Source organism: Trematomus bernacchii, unplaced genomic scaffold (assembly GCF_902827165.1).
Source record: "Trematomus bernacchii unplaced genomic scaffold, fTreBer1.1, whole genome shotgun sequence".
Taxonomy (NCBI): Eukaryota; Metazoa; Chordata; class Actinopteri; order Perciformes; family Nototheniidae; genus Trematomus; species Trematomus bernacchii.
In genome coordinates, this window is record NW_022987571.1 from 1942816 (window position 1) to 1970545 (window position 27730).

A 27730-nucleotide genomic window follows, 5' to 3' on the forward strand; every position below is an offset into this window, starting at 1 on the left:
ACAGAAGGGGGGGCGGCAGCTGACCTCCTCCACACCGTCTCTCAGCTGGAGGCCCACATGAGCCTGAGCAGGAAGTGTGAGTGATGCTGCAGATGTTCAGCCTCCACGCTGCAGGAGTGTGTGTCTGATGTGTGTGTGTGTGTGCCCCCCACAGTGCTGCGTCTGGGGAACTCTGTGGAGGCGCTGGAGGCTGCCAAGAGGGCCATCCACCTGTCTGACGGAGTTCTGAGGCTGTGCCTGACCATCAGCCACCTGAACAGAGCCATGTACTTCGCCTGTGACAACATCCTTTGGGCCGGGAAGACGGGCCTGGTCCCCGAAGTGGACCTGCACAAGTGGAGCCAGAGATCTTTCAGGTGGGCGTCTTCTTAAATGGGATGTTTAATGACAAATGCATGTTATTGGAACCGTGTTTGTGCTGCTTAAAATCAGCTGCTGTCTAAGAAAGGATGAGATAGGCAACTAATGTACAGAAACACAATATTCACATTTTCATCCCCTAGTATCCTCATAAAACACATGGGAATGTGTGTTAAAAACGATGTGTGTTAATGACAAAATTGTTCACGACGGAGTGTGTTAATCAGTGCGTGTTAATGACTGTAACTTATATTTTTAAGTGTGTGCTAAAGACTGTCTTAATGATGGTTTGTAATAATGAAAGTGTGTGTGCGTTATCGACGATGTATGTTAATGATATAAATGACAGTGTGCTTTAACGGTAGTCTGTGTTAGGGCTATGCGATTATGGCAAAAATCATAATCACGATGATTTTTGTCAATAATTGATATCACGATTATTAAATACGATTATTCATTGACTTTGAAAACATCCATTTATTGAACTTTAAAACAAATACAAATAATAATTTGAACAGTATCTTTTTAACTGTTGATTACCCTGAACGTATAATTCAACTGAAAAACCAATACAAAAATAAATAAAATACGCAAATGCAAAATAATCGTTTTTTTCGATTATGTTGTTTTCGTAATTGTGGCAGGCCAAAATCGTAAATGCGATTAAAATACGATTAATTGCACAGCCCTAGTTTGTGTTAATAACAGTGCGTGTTAATGCAAGTGCGTGTTATCGATGATGTGTGTGGGTTATTGAGTTTTACTTAATGACGGTGTGCTTTAATGAAAGTGTGCGTGTTATTGTTGATGTGTGTTAAAGGGCCCAATTTGGACCAATCAGCGGGGGCTTGTGTGTGTTAACAATGTTGTGTGTAATGACAGTGTGTGATTGAGTGTGTGTTAATGAGGGTGTGTGTGTGTGTAATGACGGTGTGTGTGTGTGTGTAATGACAGTGTGTGATTGAGTGTGTGTTAATGAGGGTGTGTGTGATTGAGTGTGTGTTAATGACGGTGTGTGTGATTGAGTGTGTGTTAATGACGGTGTGTGTGTGTGTAATGACGGTGTGTGTGCGTGTAATGACGGTGTGATTGAGTGTGTGTTAATGAGGGTGTGTGTGTAATGACGGTGTGTGTGTAATGACGGTGTGTGTGTGTGTAATGACGGTGTGTGTGTGTGTGTGTAATGACAGTGAGTGATAGTGTGTGTTAATGACAGTGTGTGTGTGCAGGTACTACCTCTTCACTCTGATCCTGAACCTGACTCGAGATGTGTACGAGCTGCACCTCCTCATGGATAGAGAAGCCCGCTACAGAGCCTCCAAATCCCCGCCCTCAGCCCAGCCCAGCTCCTCCCTGTCTGCTGACCCCCCCTCCCCGACCCCAGAGGCTCTGCCGTGGCTCAGCAGACAGCTCCACCTGCTGGTGACGGTGCTGTACAGCAACCCCCCCCTGCTGCTGGACCTGCTGAAGAACTTGTGTGATATCTTTATCCCTCTGGACCGGCTGGGGATCCGCCCCACGGGGTCCGGCTTCGTGGGGGCCTGCGGCCTCACCTCCTCCCTCCTCTCCATCGCCACCATCCTCCACCCCTGGCTCAAGCTCAAGCCCTGAACCTAGAAACTGATATGACTAACAGGCGGCCCACTGCTTCACTTCCTGCCTGCATGTTTGAAATGATCACAGCGTCAGGTAGCAGGTGTGAGGCACAGACTGCTTCCACAAAGCTGACTGCTATGTCACACTGATCACTATCAAAAGATAACTATGGTTTACCACCAAAGGGTCTGTGGCAAAGCCTCCCCTGCACTTCACTCTGAAGAGATTGAAATATACAGAGCTGCTTTATTAATGCAACATGAACCTGGAATAGAATCTGAATGCATGGCCGGTTCTTAACATACATTTTGTAAAAAAGAAAAGTCTAAATGATGTGTAAGATAGGGATGTATGCTCATTGTATTTGATATTTGGGTGTGTAAATAAAATTAATTTAAAAATGTTTGGTGTTATATTTGATAGCATTCAGCCTTTTGGTCCTGTTAAATATGCAATCAGTAAATCAGTGGTTCCTGACTGTTAGGACTGCACGATGAATTACATCCTCAATTCGTTACCGAGGTATAAACTGAACGATGATCCCCATCACATTACCAAGTCAGAATTCCCTCGAATACAAACATGTTTATTCTGATTTTGCAGTGAAAACATTTGTTTTTCTCCAGATCACATTTGAATACACCTGCTAGCCTTATCTACTGAGCCTGCAGGTTTCAACTTGGATTTGTTGTTCATGTTGGGGAAATATTGTCCTAGGCCCATAACTTTAACCCAGTGTATACTGTCCTCTGAGCTCAGGCGCCTGTAGCCTTGCTGCTGCCCTCCCTGTTCCTGCCTGTTGGCGTCAGCTGATAGAGGTGTTATGGTTCTATGTTCCTGCCTGTTGGCGTCAGCTGATAGAGGTGTTATGGTTCTATGTTCCTGCCTGTTGGCGTCAGCTGATAGAGGTGTTATGGTTCTATGTTCCTGCCTGTTGGCGTCAGCTGATAGAGGTGTTATGGTTCTATGTTCCTGCCTGTTGGCGTCAGCTGATAGGTGTTATGGTTCTATGTTCCTGCCTGCTGGCGTCAGCTGATAGGTGTTATGGTTCTATGTTCCTGCCTTCTGGCGTCAGCTGATAGGTGTTATGGTTCTATGTTCCTGCCTTCTGGCATCAGCTGATAGGTGTTATGGTTCTATGTTCCTGCCTTCTGGCATCAGCTGATAGGTGTTATGGTTCTATGTTCCTGCCTTCTGGCATCAGCTGATAGGTGTTATGGTTCTATGTTCCTGCCTGCTGGCGTCAGCTGATAGGTGTTATGGTTCTATGTTCCTGCCTTCTGGCGTCAGCTGATAGGTGTTATGGTTCTATGTTCCTGCCTTCTGGCATCAGCTGATAGAGGTGTTATGGTTCTATGTTCCTGCCTGCTGGCGTCAGCTGATAGAGGTGTTATGGTTCTATGTTCCTGCCTGTTGGCGTCAGTTGATAGAGGTGTTATGGTTCTATGTTCCTGCCTGTTGGCGTCAGCTGATAGAGGTGTTATGGTTCTATGTTCCTGCCTGTTGGCGTCAGCTGATAGAGGTGTTATGGTTCTATGTTCCTGCCTGTTGGCGTCAGTTGATAGAGGTGTTATGGTTCTATGTTCCTGTCTGTTGGCGTCAGCTGATAGAGGTGTTATGGTTCTATGTTCCTGTCTGTTGGCGTCAGCTGATAGGTGTTATGGTTCTATGTTCCTGTCTGTTGGCGTCAGCTGATAGAGGTGTTATGGTTCTATGTTCCTGTCTGTTGGCGTCAGCTGATAGAGGTGTTATGGTTCTATGTTCCTGTCTGTTGGCGTCAGCTGATAGAGGTGTTATGGTTCTATGTTCCTGTCTGTTGGCGTCAGTTGATAGAGGTGTTATGGTTCTATGTTCCTGCCTGTTGGCGTCAGCTGATAGAGGTGTTATGGTTCTATGTTCCTGCCTGTTGGCATCAGTTGATAGAGGTGTTATGGTTCTATGTTCCTGCCTGTTGGCGTCAGCTGATAGAGGTGTTATGGTTCTATGTTCCTGCCTGTTGGCATCAGTTGATAGAGGTGTTATGGTTCTATGTTCCTGCCTGTTGGCGTCAGCTGATAGAGGTGTTATGGTTCTATGTTCCTGCCTGTTGGCGTCAGCTGATAGAGGTGTTATGGTTCTATGTTCCTGCCTGTTGGCGTCAGTTGATAGAGGTGTTATGGTTCTGAGTTCCTGTCTGTTGGCGTCAGCTGATAGAGGTGTTATGGTTCTATGTTCCTGCCTGTTGGCATCAGTTGATAGAGGTGTTATGGTTCTATGTTCCTGCCTGTTGGCGTCAGCTGATAGAGGAGTTATGGTTCTATGTTCCTGCCTGTTGGCGTCAGCTGATAGAGGTGTTATGGTTCTATGTTCCTGTCTGTTGGCGTCAGCTGATAGGTGTTATGGTTCTATGTTCCTGCCTGTTGGCATCAGTTGATAGAGGTGTTATGGTTCTATGTTCCTGCCTGTTGGCGTCAGCTGATAGAGGAGTTATGGTTCTATGTTCCTGCCTGTTGGCGTCAGCTGATAGGTGTTATGGTTCTATGTTCCTGTCTGTTGGCGTCAGCTGATAGGTGTTATGGTTCTATGTTCCTGCCTGTTGGCATCAGTTGATAGAGGTGTTATGGTTCTATGTTCCTGCCTGTTGGCGTCAGCTGATAGAGGAGTTATGGTTCTATGTTCCTGCCTGTTGGCGTCAGCTGATAGAGGTGTTATGGTTCTGAGTTCCTGTCTGTTGGCGTCAGCTGATAGAGGTGTTATGGTTCTATGTTCCTGCCTGTTGGCGTCAGCTGATAGAGGTGTTATGGTTCTATGTTCCTGCCTGTTGGCGTCAGCTGATAGAGGTGTTATGGTTCTATGTTCCTGCCTGTTGGCGTCAGCTGATAGAGGTGTTATGGTTCTATGTTCCTGCCTGTTGGCGTCAGCTGATAGAGGTGTTATGGTTCTATGTTCCTGCCTGTTGGCGTCAGCTGATAGAGGTGTTATGGTTCTATGTTCCTGCCTGTTGGCGTCAGCTGATAGAGGAGTTATGGTTCTATGTTCCTGCCTGTTGGCGTCAGCTGATAGAGGTGTTATGGTTCTATGTTCCTGCCTGTTGGCGTCAGCTGATAGGTGTTATGGTTCTATGTTCCTGCCTGTTGGCGTCAGCTGATAGAGGTGTTATGGTTCTATGTTCCTGCCTGTTGGCGTCAGCTGATAGGTGTTATGGTTCTATGTTCCTGCCTGTTGGCGTCAGCTGATAGAGGAGTTATGGTTCTATGTTCCTGCCTGTTGGCGTCAGCTGATAGAGGTGTTATGGTTCTATGTTCCTGCCTGTTGGCGTCAGCTGATAGGTGTTATGGTTCTATGTTCCTGCCTGTTGGCGTCAGCTGATAGAGGAGTTATGGTGCTTTGCCTGTTTGATCTTGTTATGCAGCATGTTGACTATTCTCTCAGATCCAGCTAAACACATACATGGTTCTGGGGTAGAGATCTTCAGAACACGCCACTGTGTCACCTCGTGGCGGCAGCACGTCTTGTGAATTCTCCGTTCTGATTTGAACGCGTCACCTTAACCACAACGACACCGTCAGAATGTCAGGGACCACAAGGGCACGAGAGGAACAAATCACAGGACTCGAGCTAAATAAAAACAACATTTGTTTAATTCAGGTCGTTACTGTAACAAAAGGAAAGTAAAAACAGACAAAAAAATGAGGCCAGGGAGTGGAAACATTTTCCTGCTGGTGTTTGTGTCCAGGTTACTCCGTCTCCGCGTCTGAGGAGGCTGTGGGAAGAGCAGAGGGGGGGTCAGTGAAGCCTGAACCACTGCATGGCATTAATGCTGAGGGAACACTGCTTTGCACACAGTCCTGTTGCTTTGGGAGTCAGCTGGAAGATCAACCTCTCTAACCTCGCTGATCTCAGATCCCTCAAGAATTTGCCTAGATACTTTAACTTAAAGGGGACCTATCATGCAAAATGCACTTTTGTACGTCTTTTCTACATGAATATGTGTCCCCGGTGTTCCAGGGAACTCACCAAGTGTCAGAAAACACAACCCTCTCTATTTTCCTCCATACCCAAATCTCTAATAAAGGGGCTGCAACGGATCTGATACAGACTGATCCAGATTTGAACACTTTACTGACGTCACAGAAGTGGCGCTACGGCTATTGGGCCAACTCTCCACCTATCAGGGGAATGTGGGGTTGGGCCACGGCCGGCCATTGCCGCTCGAAAGCGCTGGAGACGCTGTAGTACATATGCCAGGCCTGTAAGTGGCCCTGTAGTCTGCCACAAAAGCAGCGAAGAAGACTTCCCGCCCATAGTTACCATGGTTACCCTTCTGTTTATTCTCCGCTGTGGCTTTTTTTCTCCCTCCCCGAGGCAAGCGTTTGCTCCCGCTGCTTTAATTCAATGCAATCCCTCCCCGTCGAGGCAAGCACTGTAATTCTCTCCGGTTAGTCCACCAGCAGATGACAAACACCCACCTCTCCGCCTCTTCCAAGGAACGAGGGGACCGTGCGGCAGAGTTTCAGTTTCAGTTTCTTTCGCCGGACAAAATTTGAAAAGTGGCGGTCAAAGGTCTTCTTTGTTATTTATTGAGCTTTAAAACAAATGAATAACGACTCTATAGGCCTATAACAATATAATAAAACCATAGACTATATATATATATATAAATAAAACACGGAGGACGGAGATCTTTTTTTCTCCCCCTCTTGACTTGATCAGAGCACGGCTCCCCTCTCCTACAGGGGGGCGTGGTCAGCTGCAGCTCACAGAGATCAGCCCCGTAGACAGCAAACAGCACATAGAGCGAAATGAGGCATGGCTAAAATGCATGATCTGTTTGGTATTTTGAAAACAGAAACGTATAAATATACCTTATATAGGTATGGCCCTACAATATATCATTTAAATCAGTGGTTCTCAACTGGTTAGGCCTCGGGACCCACTTTTTACTTGGTCAATACATCGTGACCCAACATTTTGAAGCACTCAAATCTATTCAACAAAAAATCGTGCTGTAATATATATGCTTTTCAGAATACAATATTAATAAAAGTGAAGTACAGTGCATATATCCCGTCACAGAACTAAAGTATGCTTTTAAAAAAGGTTTAATGAGATAATGGAATCAAAGCTGAACTATAAAAAGGCACACATGCTGAAAACCCAACCCCAGCAGGGGGGTCTGGGGAGATTCTCCCCCAGGAGATTTTTAGAAATACTAACAAACTACGCATTCTGGTACACTCTGAGAAGAAAATAAATAAATCTATTACTACCCGACATATTAATAATATTTTATGCCATTGTTTGTTTTTCACTTAGTTCTGACAGCTTGCTGAGAGAAGAGTAAAGAGGAGATTCTGTGTGACTTACTTTAAATTGTGGGTAAGGGTAGATAGCTCCCATTGTTCTGTGACCTGTCAATCATCAAACCGGGGGTCATATTTCATTATGTGTTCATTTTTATCTGAAGTTGTACCTATGGATGTATAAAGAATAGTTCTACCTCAGTTATTCTCCGTGGGGACTTCCGGCAACAATCTTGATTCTGATTGGCCAGAAGACTCGAAAAAACATCAGCAGAGATGTTTTATTGAGAAGATGATCACTACGTGACAGAAGTTTTCAAAACCATTTATGGTCTCCGGTACTTCCAGTCCAACGCCTACTGCATGCACAGCGTTAGAAAATCGGTCCTTCAAAATAAAAGTTTGCATTTTCCCCCCAAAAAAAAAAAAAAAAATTCCAACTTTTTTTTTCTTCACTCACACATCCGCGACCCACTTGAAACGGGTCCGCGACCCACTTTTGGGTCGCGACCCACCAGTTGAGAACCACTGATTTAAATATAGCATGATAGGTCCACTTTAAGCAGCAGATTTCTGACTGCATGCACTATATATCAGAAAATAACAATATTGCAGTATGACAGTTGAATGACCCTGTATATTTGCCTATTATTGATATTGAGAAAATAACTAATTACAGTGAGTGTGTGTGAGTTAAGAGTTACAGACAGAAGCGCCTGCAGAAATTGTTTCTGTAATTCTCCAGGTGCATTACCATAATACTGGATGGCGGAAAACACACTAGACAAGTTTTCTATGTGAGATTTGATATTTCTGAGTTTGGATGGTGAGCACTTCTGCTCTGGGAATTCATCAGATCCCCCTTTTGTCAAACCTAGGAACCACATGTGGGAATGTGAATATTGCCATGACAGTTTTAGTTTGGAGTGACTCGAGATGTTTCATACAATGATGGTATGTGAGCTGATCCAGATGTTCTTGAATACAGTCAAGGCTACAAGTCTCAGAGAGAATGGAAATGGTTACCCTGAGTGTTTGTTAATGATATAGACAACTAACCACTAACGGAGCCCTAACGTGAATGGAGACGTTACGGTCACAACATCTGAAGACAGCCACCACTGAACTTTCCAAAAGGTCTAAATGTTAAACACCTGTTTGTGGTAGAACTTCACTCCTGGGTCTCCATGCTCTCATCCTCTCCGTCCCCCCCCTCCTCCAGAGCTTCATCTTCCTCCTCCTTCCTCTCTGGAGGCTTCTCATACGCCTTCTCTGACGGAGTGACGATCACACCGTCCCATGTGGACATCTCTGTGGCCAGGTCTGCAAAAAAAACAGCAACATTATTATTATTTATTCCACTTGTGTATAAAAGGCACAATTTGCAAAGTCACAGCCCAATTTATAAAACATGCATCTAGAAACTAAAATAAAGAGGCTGCTGCATATCTCCAGATTCATGCATTGTTTTTAACATCAAATGGGATGTTTTATAACATGTTATATTCCAATTGGCTGTCCACTTCAGACCGCTGCACTTGGAGATGACACCAACTTGTGTCCCGTTTATTTAGCTCTGTTGCTTTAAAGGTAGGGTAGGTAAGTTTGAGAAACCGGCTCGAGATCGCTAGAATGTGAAAATACACAACCGGAGAAAATCTGCCACTTCCTTACAGAGCCCCTCCTCCAACACACATGAACGCGCACATGACCAATGAGGGCACGAGATAAGTTTGTGCACAGATGGAAGGCTGACAGGCAGGTAGGCCATCCAATCATTTTAGCCGGGCCAGTATTACAGCTTCCACAGATGACATTTTTTTATGGATTTTTTGTCAAAGCACTTAAGATATTCATTGCTATCGGGATGTTAAGAGCATTCCATGGAATACAACAAAAAGTGTATCTCGAGCCGGTTTCTCAAACTTACCTACCCTACCTTTAATCGTATATGCTAAATACATTCATATATAAACATAAAATCATCAAACAGGAAGCTTTGTACAAAATTCATGTTCTTACAGCTGGCATCTCCCTCGAGGCCGAGCACCTTCCTGTACCCTCCGTGAGAGAGCACCCTCACCAGGGTCTGCGCTGTGAAACACACCATGTCCTACACACACACACACACACACACACACATACACATTTCAACACTAATGTGCAATATGTTGCTACCTAATATTATTATTACTACTAGGGCTGCTACTTTTAAGTTCCATTCCATTTCTATAACAATAAATCTGTATGAAACTATGTGTAACATATCCTTTCACTGGTGTACTCTACCTGCTACCACACTTCACTCACTACTTATCTACCTGAATGTGTACCGTACTTCTGTAAATTGTTATAATGTTTATTTTAAATACTATGTGCATGCGTTTGATCTCATAGTGTTCCATTGGTTTTTGTCTCTATGTAGACTTCGATTGCTGTAACAATGTAGACGAACAAAGGAAGTGTGACTGAGAACAGAGCGGGACCGACCTGCTGCTCCAGCGTCATGACGGTGTGCACTCTGAAGTTCCCGCTCTCACAGGGGTCTGTGATGCCCACCGAGCCGGGCAGGAAGAGCCCCGCGGCGAGCATCTGCAGGCAGCGCCTTCAACACACAGTTACACACATCAAAACAAGGCTCATCTATACTGAGAGATTACAAAGAGGAGGTGGGGGGTGGGGGGGGTCCAACCTGTAGGCCACGTTCAGAGAGAGGGGTTGCCGGGACGGGTTGTTCATCACTGCAGAGTGACCCTGCAACAGAGGACAGATCAGCACGGTGACATCACTACAACACCTGCCATCAACACCAGAGTGGAGCAGGGAGGAACATTTCGGCAGCCCTGGAGTTAGCAGGGCTGCCGTCGGATTCAAATATTGGATTTCAAATATTGAAAGAATAAGATCTACGGAAAATATGTTTAAGATACCAACATGGTTTGCTCAGCAGGGTAACCTCCACATATTTATGATTTGAGGCGTAAATGCAATAGCCACAAGTAAATGTTGCTATTTCAGGAACTACAGCACAGTCACATGACTTCACATCACCACTGCTAAGCTAAAGGTGGCTAATGTTGGGTTGATGACGTTAAGTGGTCTCATTAGGCGCGTTCACACCGGAGTACTTTTCACCGTACTTTTCGCGCTTAGTTCCGTTAGCACCCCTTATGTCGCGTTCACACCAAAAAGAGCACTTAATCTCGGGAACATATACTCCCATTTTTAGTGCCTGCTGAGAGATGGTACTTTCCTGGGGAAAAAAGTGCCCCAGTTCTGATTGGCTGGGCGAATTGCAAACCACGCCCCGTACAACTCTGAAATGTTTTGTAGAGCCGCCATTTTATTATCCTCGCATTAGCATTATTAGCATTAGCATTCGTCCAGCACACAAACGCAGAGAGACTAACTTATGGCAACACTAAATAAAACATGGGAGCGGTGGAGATGAGGATGTGTCGGCGTTCTGGCGATTTACTCGGAAGGCTTCAGTAGAAGCTGCTGGGAGTCCCAGCAGCTTCTACTGAAGCCAGTCCCCAACTCCGGGGACTTCCGGCCGTGGACTCCGGGTGGCAGTATACGCCGTGAAGTGGTTTGCGGCCTGCCAGTAAACCCAAAGCAGAAGAAGAAGAAGTGACGTCAGCGGCTCATTTGCGTAATCTTCCCTCAGGGAACTTATTCCGGTGTGAACGCGATCTGCACTAAGTGCCCTGGGGTAATAAGTGCCCTGGGGTAATAAGTGCCGGCACTGAGTACGGCAAAGTACTTGGTGTGAACGCGGCTATTCGGCGCTTTCACACCGAAGTACTTTTCCCAGGAATAGTTCCGATAGTTCCTGGGATTTTGCGTTCACACCAAAAAGATCTGGAACTAGAACTTTTTTTTGCGAACCTTTTCACCCCTTTTTAGCAACCTGTGTTGCTAGAGAGCAGGGACTTTCCTGGGGAGAAAAAGGTTCCAATTTCTGATTGGCTGGGCGAATTGCAAACCACGCCCTGTAAAACTCGGAAAGGTTTTGTGAAGCCGCCATTTTATTTGCTGGCATTAGCATTATTAGCATTAGCATTCGCCCAGCGCACCAACACAGAGAGACTAACTTATTGCAACACAAAAGAAAACATGGGAGCGGTGGAGATGAGGTGTCGGCGTTCTGGCGATTTACTCGGAAGGCTTCAGTAGAAGCTGCTGGGAGTCCCAGCAGCTTCTACTGAAGCCAGTCCTCAACTCAGGGGACCTCCGGGCCGGGGACTCCGGGTGGCAGTATACACCGTGAAGTTGTTTGCGGCCTGCCAGTAAACCCAAAGCAGAAGAAGACGAAGTGACGTCAGCGGCTTCATTTGCCTAATCCTCCCTCAGGAACTTATTCCGGTGTGAACGCGAAGTGGAGTTCCGGGAACTAAAGAGTTCCGATGAACTAAGTACTGGGAACTAAGTACGGCAAAGTACTTGGTGTGAAAGCGCAAATGTAGTCACTTTAAGACTCATTATAGCTTCAAACATTCACCAGTGATGTAGAACAAAAAGTGCAACATCTCTTCAGCTTGTGTTAACTACTGACCTTTTTTCAGACTTCTAAACAACATGTTTAAAAAAAGAAACAATGACTTTGAGGCAAGGGACCCGGATGTGGTAAATGCTAACCCATTTGGGGTTTTTAGGACTCATTCCTGCAACACTATTCTGTTGTGGATGTGTGGTAAGGTCAAAGTTCAGGAGGTTACCAGCAGGTCCAGGATCCAGGGAGTGAGGGGTTCAAACCCGGGGAAGCGCAGCCTCAGGTCCTTCAGCAGGCGGATCAGCACTTTGACCCTGAAAATCATTAACATCAGATGGTTCATGTGAGAGCAATGTACATCGCCATAGAGAACAGAAGGCCTGATGGGAATTGAAGGAGACTTCCTCACGTTGACTGGGAGGCGTTCTCCTCGAACCAGCGGGCGTGGCGGATGGCGGCGAGAGCGCTCTGCAGCACCTTGATGTCCACTGCAACACACACACACACACACACACACACACACACACTTCAGGTGATGACTTGGATATGACCGTAGACTAGGGGTCTCAAACTCATTTTAGATTAGTGGACACATTCAGCCACATTTGATCTCAAGTGTGCCGGACCAGTCAAATCCCAGCATAATAACCTATAAATGACCACAACTCCTACCGGTTCCCTTTGTTTAGGAGCAAGAGAGTACATTCTGAAGATGTTCACATTTAATGAACTATCTTCTTAAATATTATGATCAACCTGAAAGTAAAAATAAGTGCAATTTCAACAGTATTATGTCTCAGTTTATCATTTCCATATGTGCAATGTACAGATCACAGTGTGTCTACAAAAACATCTAGACACAGGTACCTGGAACTGATAATGAAGATATAGTAGGTTACTTTGTGATCCAAACAACTATTTTACATTCACTTCCACATCTGTGTAGTAATCCTCACACACCAGCATACAGACTAAAGTGGGGGCTATTCAGGAAGAAGGTTCAGTTATCCCACTGCCTCCTAAATGTATAAGTGTTTACACACTAAATACATAAAAGTTGAGAAAATTGCAGTTAAAGTCTAATCAAATATTTAAACTTTGCAAAGCCATCCCGGGTATGGTGGACCCTCTGTCGGGCCGGTTTTGGCCGGTGGGCTGTATGTTTGACACCCCTGCTTTAGATCATGAGCAGAAAGAAAGCTACGAAGGACATTTAGTAGCTTCCACTCGAGAGAAACCTGCAGCAAACCTCAGTATGTGCATCTTATTGGGTTAAGGTACCTCAAAGCAAACTTGATTTAAAAACAGCTAAAGGGTTACATGCAGAGTGTATATATGTGTGTGTGTGTGCACTCTTACAGTGCAGCTCAGGGTCCAGCTTGCGCAGGTTGGGGGGGACGGTGGTGATGAGGATCTTGACGGTGGCGTCAGCTGAACTGATCTCAAAGCCTGTCTCATTGGTCAGCATGGACAGAACTGAAACAGGTACATACACAGTGAGGGCCGACCACACACAGAACATCAGCTGCAATGTGACGCGACTCGTTAGGTGCTCAATCAACGACTACAAGCTGGAGAAATACCTTCAGAAGGGTCCTGTGTGCGAAGGGTGTCCACTACTTTGTTGCCCAGGGCAGCGACTGCTTCCACTGTGAAAGAGAAGCTCATATCATCATCATTCATCATACATATTACATTACACAGGTATCTGAATCAAGCTCTACTTTCATAAATAAGGATAACCAAATACAAAGGCAGAAAGAGTATCATCAGCAGAGCCTATTGCAGGAATGAAAGAGAACTACATTAGACTCATATGCAGAAGAACACAAAGACTTAAAGCAGCTGGGAAATGTTAATAATATCACTCCCTCATGGCAAAGTAGATCTGACAATAACTACAGTATTCCTTTCAATTCATGCGTCTACAAATGTTCTGGTGGAAAATAATAGAACATTTATTGAATGTATCCTTTGGGAGAATATTGATGTACATAACATGATTTGAGTCTTATTGATTCAGCTGCAACCTCTGCAGTGTGAAATGGCAGCAAATAAACAATTCAAAGCGGTAAGCAGGCTTACTTTAATAGCTTATAAATCACATGCATCATGCATAAAAGTACCCAGAGCAAAGCACCCACTGTTGAACCCTCAGAACACAGGGTTGGACTATAGACCGTTTACAGATAAAAAGGGTTCAAGTTAGAACTCTCAACCCCAAATGTTCACAGCACAGCCTCAGAGTGTACAGACCATAAACAGTCCCCTCTCTAGATGCTTCACTGGCTGCAAACACCGTGACATCATATCGTCTGTTACATCCAAAAGCTTTATCTCACATGTGGGGAGGATCTTCAGGATCACCACCAGGTCGGCCACGTTGTGCCCCGTCGTCATGGTGCCCTTCTTGTAGGAGCCCACCTGGCGCACCTCTTCAATTTGCTATGAAGAGAGACAGGTTCAACGTAATTAACACCTGACGGGAAATCATTACAATCACAGATTTGGTCAAACTGAAATAAAACTATCTATTCTGCAAATACTTAAACTAAAATGACTGATATTGTTTCAGTTAATGTAGATAGTTTATTTTACGCAACACATCATTATACAAGCAAAACATGTAGTGAGATATTGTTAGCTAGAACATGTCGGTGTTTTGCCGGGATCACATGCGGTTGTCCGCCCGTGAATCTGTCAAGCTTTCCGACACAGCTCTCCGTGGTTATATTTACCAGTGTGCAACTCGATTTTGACAGGATAACAACTGATAACTTCTAGAATTGTGTGAGTAACATTCTGTTTTTAGACTTCTCTGTTTCAGTGTGTGTGCTCTGTATAAATGCTCTGTAGTTGATCTGATTGAAATTGTGATTTTAAATCTCAAAACCGCTACAGTATCTGTCAAGCAGAAACTTGGGACAACTAATTTGACAGAAACCTTAAAACTGAACTATCTGACTGCTAGGGTTAACTTTGATTTAAACATTTGTAGAATACTAAGAGCTTTATTGAGTAGGTGTAACTGTATTAAGGGTTAAACTCATAACTTTATAACTTAGGGTTTAATGTAATTGTAAAACTATTGTGCCACTGAAAAGGTACAATAGTGAGCCAGTCTAGATTTCCTTTTGAGGCCCACCAGCTGCAGAGAGTTAACTAATTAAAGGGGCGTGGCCCCACAGCTGTGAGAACTCAGCAATCAGGTGTCCACTTTAGGTAGCTCTTTCCAGGAGCGTCAGCTTCAGAAAGACGAAGACTGACAAAGACATTGGAGTCCTGCGGGAGTCACAAGGGAGGCAAATCCTACTTTGCTTGAGCTAAGTATCGCTGGTGTTTTATTTTATAATTGTTTTTTAGCCCCTCATGCTATAATCATGTGTATTTTCTCCATTCCTGTTCATGTGTCTTCTCGCAATTATTACTGGCCCTGTGTATCTCCTAATCGTTATAACCGGCCTGCTCTCGTCTATCAAATCAAGTTTTATTTATAAAGCACATTTAAAAGCGATTTTTGGTCGAGCCAAAGTGCTGTACATGTAATAAAAACACATTACTACAAATCACAATAAATTACAACAGATATATAGCACAGGGAAAAGTCAGGAGTCGTGCTCCGCTCTGACTAGAAGGCCAGAGAGAAGAAGTGTGTTTTTAGTGTAGATTTAAAAACCCCTAGGGTCTGGGCCGACCTCACATGGAGGGGCAAAGTGTTCCAGAGCCTAGGGCCAGCTGCTGCGAAGGCTCGGTGCCCTCTGGTTTTGAGCCTGGTCTTGGGCACTACCAGCAGCAGCTGGTCAGCAGACCTTAAAGCTCTGGCTGGGGTGTAGCGCTCGAGGAGTTCGGCTATATAGGCCGGAGCCAGCCCATTTAGGGCTTTGAAAACAAATACAAGGATTTTAAAATCAATTCTGAACCGAACTGGAAGCCAGTGTAGTGAGGCCAGAATTGGGGTGATGTGGTCACGCTTTTTGTGGCCAGTCAGCAAACGTGCAGCTGCGTTTTGGACTAGCTGCAGGCCAATTGAGGCCTGGTCCATACCCACATACAGAGCGTTACAATAGTCCAGTCTCGAGGTTACAAAGGCATTAATAACCCTTTCTAAGTCTTTAAAAGATAAATACGACTTGGTTTTGGCCAATAGTCTTATTTAAAAAAAAAAGCAGGATTTGACTACGGTGCTGACCTGCTTGTTGAATTTAAAAGTGCTAGTGAAGGTCACTCCAAGGTTCATGACAGAGGGGAGGATGTTTTTATTGAGAGAGCCCAGAATATCAACCGGAGAGGCTGGAGGTTGGGGTCCAAAAAAGATGATCTCAGTCTTGCTCTCGTTGAGGTTGAGAAAGTTTTATCTCTGTTAAGCAGTCCATCAACTGCTGTAGTGAGTGTTTGACATTTGCTTTGAGAGGCAGATATATCTGTACATCATCAGCAATGGAAGGGAATATTGTTATTGTGGAATATAATTGAACCTAGGGGCAGTATGTACAGTAGAAAAAGGATGGGGCCCAGAATCGAGCTTTGGGGAACCCCACAGGTAAGAGGGGCTTTGGCAGAGGAGAAGGCACCTAGCTATACTGAGAAGCTACGGTCTGTCAGGTAGGACCTGAACCATGCAAGGGCAGAGCCTGTGATGCCAGCGGACTGTTCAAGCCGTGACAACAGGATGCTATGGTCCACAGTGTCAAAGGCAGCTGTCAGGTCTAACAGCACCAAGACAGCTGGGCTACCTGAGTCGGCGGCTAGGAGCAGATCATTAAAAGGGCTGTTTCAGTGCTGTGCATGGGTTTGAAGCCAGACTGAAACTTTTCATGGATTCCATGGATGGTTAAAAAAAGACTGCAGCTGGGCGTAGACTACTCGCTCCAGGGCTTTTGATAAAAAAGGTAGCTGGGAGATGGGCCTAAAATTTGCGAGAATGGAGGGGTCGAGATTTTTCTTTTTAAGGAGTGGCTTAACCACGGCATGTTTGAAGGCAGCTGGGACACATCCTGAGGTAAGAGAGGTGTTTAAAAGTAATAAAATACTTGCTCCAACTGAATCAAAAACATCTCTGAGAAGGCGAGAGGGAATGCTGTCTGAGGTGCAGTTTGTCGGCCGCAGGTGCTTGACTACATCCGAGAGAGAAGAGAGGGATACAGGCTCAAAGTGGTCGAGGACAGCAGGGCACAGAAAAGGAGCAGGATCTGGGGTAGCACTAGTGTGGGCTAGCCTAAGAGCAGATACCTTTTCAATAAAAAATGTAAGAAACTTATCACAGAGAGTAGTCGATGGCACAATAGAAGAAACATCACAGGGATTAATGATAGAGTTGAGGACATTAAAAAGAACCTGAGGTTTATGGCTGTTTTTGGAGATTAACAGAGAAATGTGCTCTGTTTTGGCTGCTTTGACTGCCGTCTGGTAGTCAGAAAGGCAAGCACGAAGGATTTCTAGGGAGACATGGAGTTTATCCTTTTTCCATTTTCTCTCTGCACGCCTGCAAGCGCGCCTGAGAGCACGAGTACAGTCATTGAGCCACGGCTCTGATAGAACTTTGGTGCGTCTAAGCGTAAAAGGAGCAACAGAATCCAGTATTAGTGTGCATGTCGAGTCAAACATGGAGATAAGCTCATCAGCATTAAAAGCACAGTTCACATCTAATTTACAGATCAGAGAAGCATTAAAAACATCAGAGAACTGTGAGGCAGTCAAGGGGTTAATCGAACGCAGACGACGCGCAGGGGCACGTGATTCGACATCTATCCCACATGCTCCACTGAGATCCAACATCTAGTTACAGGTGGCCTGTGGAACTGCCAGTCAGCTGTTCCTAAGACTGACTTCATTTCTGGCTACGCTTCCCTGCAGTCTCTGGATTTCCTTGCTCTCACTGAGACCTGGATTACTCCATCCAACACATCCACCCCAGCAGCTCTCTCCACAGCATATTCCTTCACCCATACACCCAGACCCACTGGCAGAGGAGGTGGCACTGGTCTCCTGCTCTCTCCCAAATGGAGCTTTTCCCTCTACCAACGACCTAACTTCACTCCTTCCACCTTTGAATTCCATGCCGTCACAGTAACCCATCCTATACAATTAACCATTGTTGTTCTCTACCGTCCACCAGGCGCCTTGGGAGACTTCTTGGAGGAATTAGATCATCTCCTCTCACACATCCCTGAAACTGGCCCTCCCACTGTACTTCTCGGAGACTTCAACCTCCAGACAGGGAAGATAGCTGAACTAACATCTCTTTTATCCACCTTTGCTTTCTCACTGTCTCCATCCCCACCAACTCATAAAGCTGGCAATGTCCTTGATCTCATATTCTCAAGGGACTGCACTACTTCTAACCTCTCTGTAAACCCGCTTCACACCTCGGATCCCTTTTAATATCATTCTCTCTACCCCTTTCCAAACATAACAAACTAATCTCTTCTCATTCTGCACCTGTCCGCTGTAACCTTCGTTCCCTCTCCCCCTCTACCTTTACCTCATCGGTGCTCTCAGCCCTCCCTTCCTCTGACTCGTTCCAACTCCTGCCTCCAAACTCTGCTGCAGAAACTCTCCTCTGGACTCTTTCATCCTCTCTGGACTCTCTCTGTCCTCTCACATCTCGGCAGCCTCGTCAGTCCCCTCCTGCTCCCTGGCTAAATGACGCACTGCGTGCTAATAGAACCATCCTTCAGGCAGCTGAGCGGAAATGGTGGAAATCCAAACACCATGACGACCTCCTAACCTACCAGGCTCTCCTCTCCTCTTTCTCATCTTCAATCTCTCAGGCAAAAAGCACTTTCTTTCAAGATAAGATCCATTCTTCCTATTCCAAAAAACTATTTTCTATCTTCTCCACCCTCCTCGAACCCCCCAAAGCCCCTTCCCCCCTCCTCCCTTCTGTCAAGCGACTTTGTTAACTACTTTGAAAAAAAGGTTGATGATATTCGCTCTTCTTTTTCTGACTAACCTTTACTCACCACTGAGTCACCTGACCCACCTTTCACCCACTCACTGACCTCCTTTTCCCCTCTCTCTCCAAGTGAGGTTCTTACCCTCATTACCTCTGCCCGTCCTACCACTTGTCCTCTGGACCCTATCCCCTCAAACCTCCTTCAGACTATCGCTCCTGATCTTCTACAGTTTCTCACCCATTTCATCAACACTTCTCTAACTTCTGGTCACTTTCCAAACAGTCTCAAGGAGGCAAGAGTAAACCCTCTCCTAAAGAAACCCACTCTCAACCCGTCTGATGTTATTAACTACAGGCCTGTCTCTCTCCTCCCGTCAGAACTACCTTCTGGGTCCTATCCCCTCAAACCTCCTTCAGACTATCGCTCCTGATCTTCTACAGTTTCTCACCCATTTCATCAACACTTCTCTAACTTCTGGTCACTTTCCAAACAGTCTCAAGGAGGCAAGAGTAAACCCTCTCCTAAAGAAACCCACTCTCAACCCGTCTGATGTTATTAACTACAGGCCTGTCTCTCTCCTCCCGTCAGAACTACCTTCTGGATCCGCACCAGTCTGGTTTCAAGGCAGGTCACTCCACAGAAACTGCCCTCCTTGCTGTCTCTGAGGAACTGCACACGGCTAAAGCAGCCTCCCTCTCCTCTGTCATCATCCTTTTGGACCTGTCTGTTTCATTCGACACGGTGAATCATCAGATCCTCCTTCGCACTCTCCAAGAACTTGGAGTTTCAGGCTCTGCACTTTCCCTCCTCACCTCATACCTCAAAGACCGCACCTACAGGGTAACTTGGAGAGGGTCCGAGTCCGACCCTTGTCAATTAACTACAGGGGTCCATCAGGGCTCTGTCCTTGGTCCCCTCCTCTTCTCTCTGTACACAAACTCGCTTGGATCTGTCATTAGCCTGCATGGTTTTTCATACCACTGCTACGCTGACGACACCCAATTTAATTCTGTCCTTTCCCCGCTCAGAGACCCAGGTCGTCGCACTCATCTCTGCTTGTCTAGCAAACATCTCTCAGTGGATGTCTGCTCACCACCTCAAGCTCAACCTTGACAAGACTGAACTGCTTTTCCTTCCGGGAAAAGATTGTCCCACTCTTGACCTAACAATCAACATCGGCCCCTCTGTTGTTTCCCCGACTCAGACTGCAAGGAATCTGGGTGTGACCCTAGATAACAAACTGTCCTTCACTGCAAACATCGCTGCCACAACCCGCTGCTGCAGATACACGCTTTACAACATCAGGAGGATACGTCCCCTCCTGACCCAGAAAGCGACGCAGATTCTGGCCCAGGCTCTCGTCATCTCACGCCTAGACTGCTGCAACTCCCTCCTGGCTGGTCTACCTGCATGTGCCATCCGACCTCTGCAGCTCATCCAGAATGCAGCGGCTCGTCTGGTCTTCAACCTTCAAAAATGTTCCCACACAACGCCACTCCTCCGCTCCCTTCACTGGCTTCCAGTTATTTCTAGAATCCACTTCAAGACAATAGCCGCGTTCACACCGGAGTACTTTCACCGTACTTTTCGCGTTTTAGTTCCGTGAGTACCCCTTATGTCGCGTTCACACCAAAAATCGTACTTAATCTCGGGTACTTTTACCCCCATTTTTAGAGCCAGCTCAGAGAGCGTACTTTTCTGTGGGTGAAAAGTGCTCCAAAAGTTCCCCAGTGCTGATTGGCTGGGCGAATTGCAAACCACGCCCGTACAACTCTGAAAATGTTGTGTGGAGACGCCATTGTTTTTCCTCGCTACAAAAACACAACGCTCCGTGCGTTGTGTTTGTTTTTGAAAGCAGTTATGGCAAGCATCAAGAAATGATGAGGAGGTGTCGGCGCTTCTGGAGATCTACGCCGAGGACGCGACCCAAGGAATGCTACTGAAGCCAGTTCGGTAGCTTTCACTCGACCTGGGAATTGTGCACAGTCGGCTAAATATAAAGAAACTCAGGACTACAAACGGCGGATTCAGTGGCCAACGATGACTACCACGATGAAGGTAAAATCAACTACATGCACTGGGGTTTTAATCTGCACAATAATGGTCTCAGATGTACTTTTATTTGCTCAGTAGATCAAGCTAGCCATGCTAGCCATAATAGGCTAACACCGGCCCCGGCTAGCTACATCTAGCTAGCTAGATATTCTCCGCTGTATGAAAACGTTTTGACTTGTGAATAACTGTGCAGTGTTTCTGTAATTTGCTTCACTAACTCATGGCACTAATCGTCTGTTTCAGGCGAGGATGGACAACTCTCGGGATTGGAAACAAGTGAGCTTTGCATTCTAGATCACAGCGCTTTGTCGTCCTCCTTACCAGCAACCAAACGCAAAGGTACACACACTGTAACTTGGTCTTGAAAGAACGTTACGCATCGAACTGATGTTCACAATCATGTTTATTTCATAATATTCATCATATTTTATGTTTAACTTGCCTCAACAACATTAAACAAAGTTCAAGCATACATGAAGCACTCTTCAAAAAGGAACAATCCTCCGTGTTTGAACCTCTTGAATCGCTGCATCGCCGATTTATTTGGACTGGATTATCCCAGAGAGGCCAAACATTCTTTATAACACAGTTTCAGATTTGTGAAACCTTAATTCTATTTGTGAAAATACAAAAAAGGGAGATTTCAGTGCTTTTTTTACATGTAGACCACATTAGGCCAGGTCCTGATCTAAAACTACTATACCTACACTCATCAAATCTGGACTGGATTATCCCAGAGAGTCAAAAGATTCTTTATAACACAGTTTCAGATTTGTGAAACCTTAATTCTATTTGTGAAAATACAAAAAACACATTCCTAGTATGTTGTAAAACTACATGGCGACTAAGATCTTGTATATTGCTTATTTTCCCCTCTTAGGAAAGCGGACACGGGATGCGAATTTCTTTGACACCGCCCAGGCGTTGGAGGACCGGCGTGCCGTGGTGAATGAGTCGCTGCGTGGAGATCAGATGGTGCTGTTCACCAAGGCCCAGGAAACGGAGGACAAGATGCTCACCTCGATGGAGCGCCAGGCAGAAGTGTTCAAGCAGCAGATGGAGCGCCAGCAGCACCAGGATGAAGTGTGGGCGCTGCGCCATGAGGAAGCGTCGGCGCAGCGGCAGGATGAGCGACAAACTGCATTTAATAACAGTTTATTTGGTATAGTTTTTGTAAATACTGACACACGACACACAACGTTGCACTAAGGTGTGTATGCTGCTGAGACTATCCCTACACCTGGGACAGTTTATTTTATATTGTTATGACTTTATTTTATATATAATGTTTACTGACATGTACAACTGACACTTTATTTACATTTAAAATTGTTCTATTTAATGTTATGTCTTGAGAGTGCAATAAAGAAAACCGACATGGCGATTAAGCTTATTTCTCCTGACACTTTATCTTTTGTGACCTGTGTAGCATCCTATACATCACATGCAAGTGATTATTCTGATACCATCATGTTTCATCGGTTATAAACTGGCAAAGCTTTATTTGTCATTTATTTATCATCAATGTTGCAACCTTGTGGGGGAATGGCAGGGGCACATACACAAATATGACAATTTATATAATTTTAAATATTATTTGACCTAAACTTTTAATTCCCCCCCATTTCACACAACACAACATGGAGTCCACTATGGGCCAAAACTAACATGTATGTTTGCATAGTGTTTATGGCAGACGGATGCAGTGGGTCTCAGGAAGATATATAATAAAGGTGGGTTTGCTGCTGAGACTCCCTACACCTGGGAGTTTATATTGTTATTACTGTTATTATATAGTACAACTGACACTTTATTTTATATTGACAATGTTTACTGACATGTACAACTGACACTTTAGTTACATTTAAAATATTTCTATTTAATGTTATGTCTTGAGAGTGCAATAAAGAAAACCGACATGGCGATTAAACAGATCCTGTATCAGTTTTTCTTCTTCTCTTGTTTTGTAGCGGGTTGCAAACAACTTTAAGGTGCTTACCGCCACCTACTGTACTTGTAATCTTCCCTCAGGGAAAAGTACTCCGGTGTGAACGCGATCTGTACTAAGTACCCTGGGGTTAAAAGCGCCAGGGCTCTTAGTGCCGGAACTAAGTACAGGAAAGTACTTGGTGTGAACGCGGCTAATGGTACTTGCGTACCATGCTGCGAATGTATCTGGCCCTTCCTACATCCAGGACATGGTTAAACTGTACACACCAGCACGTGCACCAGAGTTCCCGTTAGAATATTTTTTTGCCAGTCAACATGTCCGTTAAAGTTTAAATCTTCCGGACAAAATGAGAAAAGTGCCGGTCAAAGGTCTTCTTTGTTATTTATTGAGCTTTTAAACAAATTGATATGATTCGATATTAAACAAACTAATTCTAGTAGATTAACTACATTATTCAAAAGTGTACAGTAACTTATAACACAGGAATAATAAACGGAGCGCTCTCTCTCCCTCTCCTGACAGCCCGTCAGTATCATGCAGCTCGCACCAGACAGTAAAACTAAACATATCTATAACTAGTTTAGGTAGTTTGAGAGGTAATTAAAATAGCTACGTGATATTCTAACCTGAAGTGTGTGTTTTGTTCCGCTCACCGCTGCAGATGATGCTGCAGAGCTGCGTGTCGACTCGTCAGCAGCAGCTGATCTCTTGCTCCCGTCAGATTAGACTTTACTCGCGTTTATGTCCATATCGATCAGATCGAGCTAGTTCTAGCTAATGATATGACTACCTGCTTATTAAAAGACACCTAAACAATAAGCGTCGCTATGCAACCGGGTGAGGCCGCAAGTATAGCGCAGGATTATGCATTTGTTTACATGCCCACCGGAACCCCGAGGCATTACCAACAGATCAACACACAATCAACCCATACAGGACACTCTTTCTCCACATTAAATGTTAGAAATTAGAATTGACTATTCTTGTCTGTCACATAAGTGGCGCAACTGATGCGGTATTGTGCTAAAGGGAAATTATTTTGACCGGACATTTTGACTGGAGAGAATTAGATTTGCCGGTCTTCAGCATATTTTACCGGTCATAGTCCGGTAATTACCGGCTAACGGGAACTCTGACGTGCACTCCGCTCTGCATCGGCCAAACGGCTCGCTGCACCAGCACTGCGAGGGGGACCCAAGTTCCCATCAGCAAAAACACATGGGTTTGCTATCCTGGCTCCAAAATGGTGGAATGAGCTCCCCATTGACATCAGGACAGCAGATAGCATGCACATCTTCCGGCGCAGACTGAAAACTCATCTCTTTCGACTCCACTTCGAGCGATAGAATTACTAACAAAGAATTGCTAACAAAGCACTAATAAAGGACTGGCTTATCTAAAGCCTGTTGAGTAGCACTTGAAATGTTTTAGCTCTATGAAACCTGATGTACTTATATGATTCTGTTTTCTTCAAGTTTGTATCTTGTTGGTCGAATGCACTTATTGTAAGTCGCTTTGGATAAAAGCGTCAGCTAAATGCAATGTCATGTAATGCAATTTACACTGCCTTGTCCATATATTCTAAATATATTCCGCACTATGTATTGTCTTTGCCTGGTCAAATCAATGAGCTTTACTAAATGAAAACAATTGACTCGCACTTGCCGGTAGTTGTTCTATATGGCCAGTATTCTGGTAAAACATTTCGGGCTTAAAACCTTTTTTGCTCATCACGAGTCTTTCAGGATGACTGCAGAAAAATAAAAAGGACTCACCACTTCAAAGTTGCCTGGAGCAACGATCAGGTTGTCTATGACATTGTTGATCTTTGTGACCAGGGACAGGATGGAGGACTAAATCAGGAAGAAACAAATACACATGGTTTAAATCAGTGAGGACAAATGTAAATGGATGGTTATCTCATCAGAGAGAGAGTGAGTGAGTAGGGATGGGTACCGAGCCCCGGTATTAAACGGACCCCGGGGCTGAATTATTAAAGACCGTGGTACCGTTATCGGTCTTTTTATCGGTACTGGAGACATACAAAAATATGTCATGTGTATTATTGCTACACAAACATTATATTGCAGTTTTAGTGTCGCCAACTCCGTTTCTAATACGCAAAAAGACTGCAAAATGCGTAATTTTTTGTATTTTCGATCTCTCCAATCCAGAGATCTCTCTCCCCCGTCTGTGTGCGAGGGGGCGGGGCAGTTTACACACACGCAGCTGCTACATGCAGCAACACACACACAAGGAGGAGATGGCGGAGATAACTAAGCGCTCCGAGGTGTGGTTCAACTTTACCCGTCTCGCTCGTTGCCTAAAGTGCAATAAGAGTTTAGCATGTAAGGGCGGTAACACGAGCAATTTGTCTAAACATCTTGCAAAAGTGCACCACATTCAGACGGAGAAATGCACCGGGTTCGACTGTCTTTCTAGTAGCTCTGTAGCCCCATCCACGAGTAACGTTTCCACATCAGGTGTTATGTATGCTAGCAGCATCACACGGAGCTAACTCAATGATGGGTTAATTAATAGAGGTAACTGAGTTATTTATTTTGTTAAAGTTTCAGCTATTCTGTTTACAGTTCTGTCATCAGATTATTTAAACGTTGTTTCTTTTGATGTGAAATATTATGTATTTAATTTAAATAAAAAGCAATGTTAGTTTTGTTCACAATTTGTTTATTTTCATTTTTCATTTATTCGAATAGAGACAATGCACATTAATGAACACTTTAGACAAATAACGCTTCAAGTGTAAATATGCTGGATTTTAGCTTTGAGCTAATTTCCATCCGTAGTCCCTGACATACAACATATAGTTAGTTTACCTCATTTTTCTCTCCAAAAGAACCGATAAGAGTACCGTTAAAAGACCGGACCGATAAGCGGTATCGATAAAAGTACCGTTAAAAGACCGGACTGATAAGCGGTATCGATAAAAGTAGTAGTATCGTTAAAACCTTAACGATACCCATCCGAGTGAGTGAGTGAGTGAGTGTGTACTGACCTGCTCTGCTGGGGTGGGGCTCAGGTCCTGGTTTCTCTTCAGCAGACACTCACTGAAAGCCGTTTCGTCTGGAGCAGGCTTCACTCTGGGGAAGGCCATCTCACACTAGTGATAAACAACAGCCTTCTTCATTACTCACACACCATGGCTGTCAATCACCTGTACTCTTAACACAACTCTCACAGACACATTGTTTCAACAGAGGGCAGTGAAACACCCCGTCCAGCCTGCTGTTAAGCTACTCCTTAAAGCATCTGTCATCTCAATCAATGTCTAATTGTACCCCCCACCCCCCCTGCAAGATTGATTACTCACCACATAAAAATCAAATGGGATGTGTGGGACAAATGGACGGTACCTAAACAGGAATGTAGAAAAGATCAGTTAGTAGTTTCTTAATGACTGTAGGCAGTGAGTGTAAAAGAATATCTGATGTCAACAGGGTATCAGGTACAGGTGGACTGAATGTATCACATCCAAGTAGTGGTGAGTAATATGGACATATGTTAATGTCCTACATGTTGCAATAACATTACAATATCATTAGGACACAGTGCTCAAGGTTCAATATGATAATATGTAATATATAATAATGTATACTGGCTGAAAAGAATAATTATCTACTAAGCCTAAGGCATAGTAAAAAAAGGAAAGTGTAATACACGTGTTGAACTCAATAACTAGATGCAAAGAGTATCAGCTTTACAGAACCAACGCCATTTCAGATTCTTTGTTGGTTTGCTGTAAAAACTAACCAACAACTAATTTGTACAGTATGTACATACCACTATACTGTACTTCATAGTACTAATATCAAAATAAAAAGGAGTTTCAGGAGTCAAATATATTTTTTAATTGTGTAGTAATGTTAATGTTGTGATATGTTATAGTAGCCATAATTAAAGTTATAGATTGGAGGCTTTCACTGTAGTGAGCCCTTTAATAAACTACTGTGGGGCAACAACTATGATCCGGAAATGGCTATGAAGCATGTTAACCCCGTAGAGCTCACACAGAGCTGCTAAGGCATTTGCTCAAACTATGAAAAAGACCTCGGATAAAATGAGAGATGTGGCAGAAATAGGAGCAGCTCAGCAGTTTCATCATGATTTCATCCAGATGGTAATGAATACAGACAAAAAGCAGCTGAACTCACCCCTGGATCAGTCCTCCACGGGACCCGAAGCGGCCCCCCCGGCCCCTGCCACGGTCTCCTCTGGACACAAACACAGGAACATGTCGGAAGAGCTCACACACCTTTACTCATCAATCATTCATTCATTCATTCATCAGCGTTACCTAGCATAAGGCTATGATAGCCAGCATTAACCCACTGTGTAACGTTCGCTTGTAAAAGAAAGTAACATTCCCCATGCAATTCATAAATTATACCATAAACACGCTTTAGGTCGGCGGCAGATATCAAACAAAACCACGACATGTTCTGGACATATCTCTGTAACATGTAGCCAGCCTAAGTACAAACAATGCACGAAGCTAACGTTAGCTTCAAGCTAAGCTAGCATTATTAGCACTAACAGGCACCTCGAGCTCTATTTCTAACACACAAGCAAACAACAACACCTAAAATGTTGGCTGATTAAACTGTAAAACTAAACGGAATTAAATGTTAAATGTGTTGAAATATAATTACCTCATTGCGTACGACGTTTTGATAATTTAATGTGCAAATCCTGGGAGAACTATGGACAGTCTCGCTCTTCTTCTTCTTCTTCTTCTTCTTCTTCTCTTCGTTTTTGGCGGATTGCAAACAACTTAAAAGGTGCATACCGCCACCTACTGTACATGAGTATGAATCATTATATCATACCAACTCTTTAACCTATGATCTAATCAAAATAAATCAAAATAAATAAATAAATCAACAAAAAACATGAAATAAATAAAACAAAAATAAAAATCTATATTCTTTCCTGACCTAATGTTAAATTATTTTTCCTACCCCAGTTTCACTCAAGAATGTAAACAGTGCCTTTCTGGTAGCTCTTACTCCCTCTCCTTTTGTTCCCAAAACACCAACCACACTCCATTCCCTCTCTGCCTCTAAAATTTTAGCCT

The 27730-nt window shown here is 44.3% G+C and overlaps 2 protein-coding genes across 2 annotated transcripts; one reads left to right on the forward strand and one right to left on the reverse strand.

Annotated features, from left to right (window-relative positions):
- Positions 1-7: 7 nt before the first annotated feature.
- pex11b (peroxisomal biogenesis factor 11 beta) lies at positions 8-2359 on the forward strand (the record flags this gene model as incomplete). Its single annotated transcript, XM_034126229.1, is given in 3 exon segments — positions 8-76; positions 155-356; positions 1590-2359. Coding segments are annotated over 3 exon segments (653 nt in total), but the record flags the coding sequence as incomplete, so codon positions are not given.
- A 3195-nt stretch (positions 2360-5554) lies between these two features.
- ilf2 (interleukin enhancer binding factor 2) lies at positions 5555-27398 on the reverse strand. Its single transcript, XM_034126263.1, has 15 exons — positions 27306-27398; positions 26808-26867; positions 25967-26009; positions 25652-25756; positions 24411-24488; positions 14076-14178; positions 13317-13382; positions 13093-13209; positions 12143-12221; positions 11960-12047; positions 9931-9992; positions 9729-9843; positions 9261-9351; positions 8393-8561; positions 5555-5698 (listed from the first exon to the last, which is right to left on the reverse strand). Exons 1-14 carry the CDS (start codon positions 27308-27310, stop codon positions 8410-8412), a joined length of 1164 nt encoding a protein of 387 aa, XP_033982154.1. The 5' UTR covers positions 27311-27398; the 3' UTR covers positions 5555-5698; positions 8393-8409.
- Positions 27399-27730: the final 332 nt, after the last annotated feature.

Bases quoted from the DNA above. Each gene is read 5' to 3' on its own strand.
- ilf2 (XM_034126263.1), bottom strand. The intron at 12,048-12,142 runs GTGAGGAAGTCT...AATGATTTTCAG, and splicing joins GAGAACGCCTCCCAGTCAAC to GGTCAAAGTGCTGATCCGCC. The intron at 9,993-11,959 runs GTAACCTCCTGA...CCTCTGTTGCAG, and splicing joins CCTGGATCCTGGACCTGCTG to GGTCACTCTGCAGTGATGAA.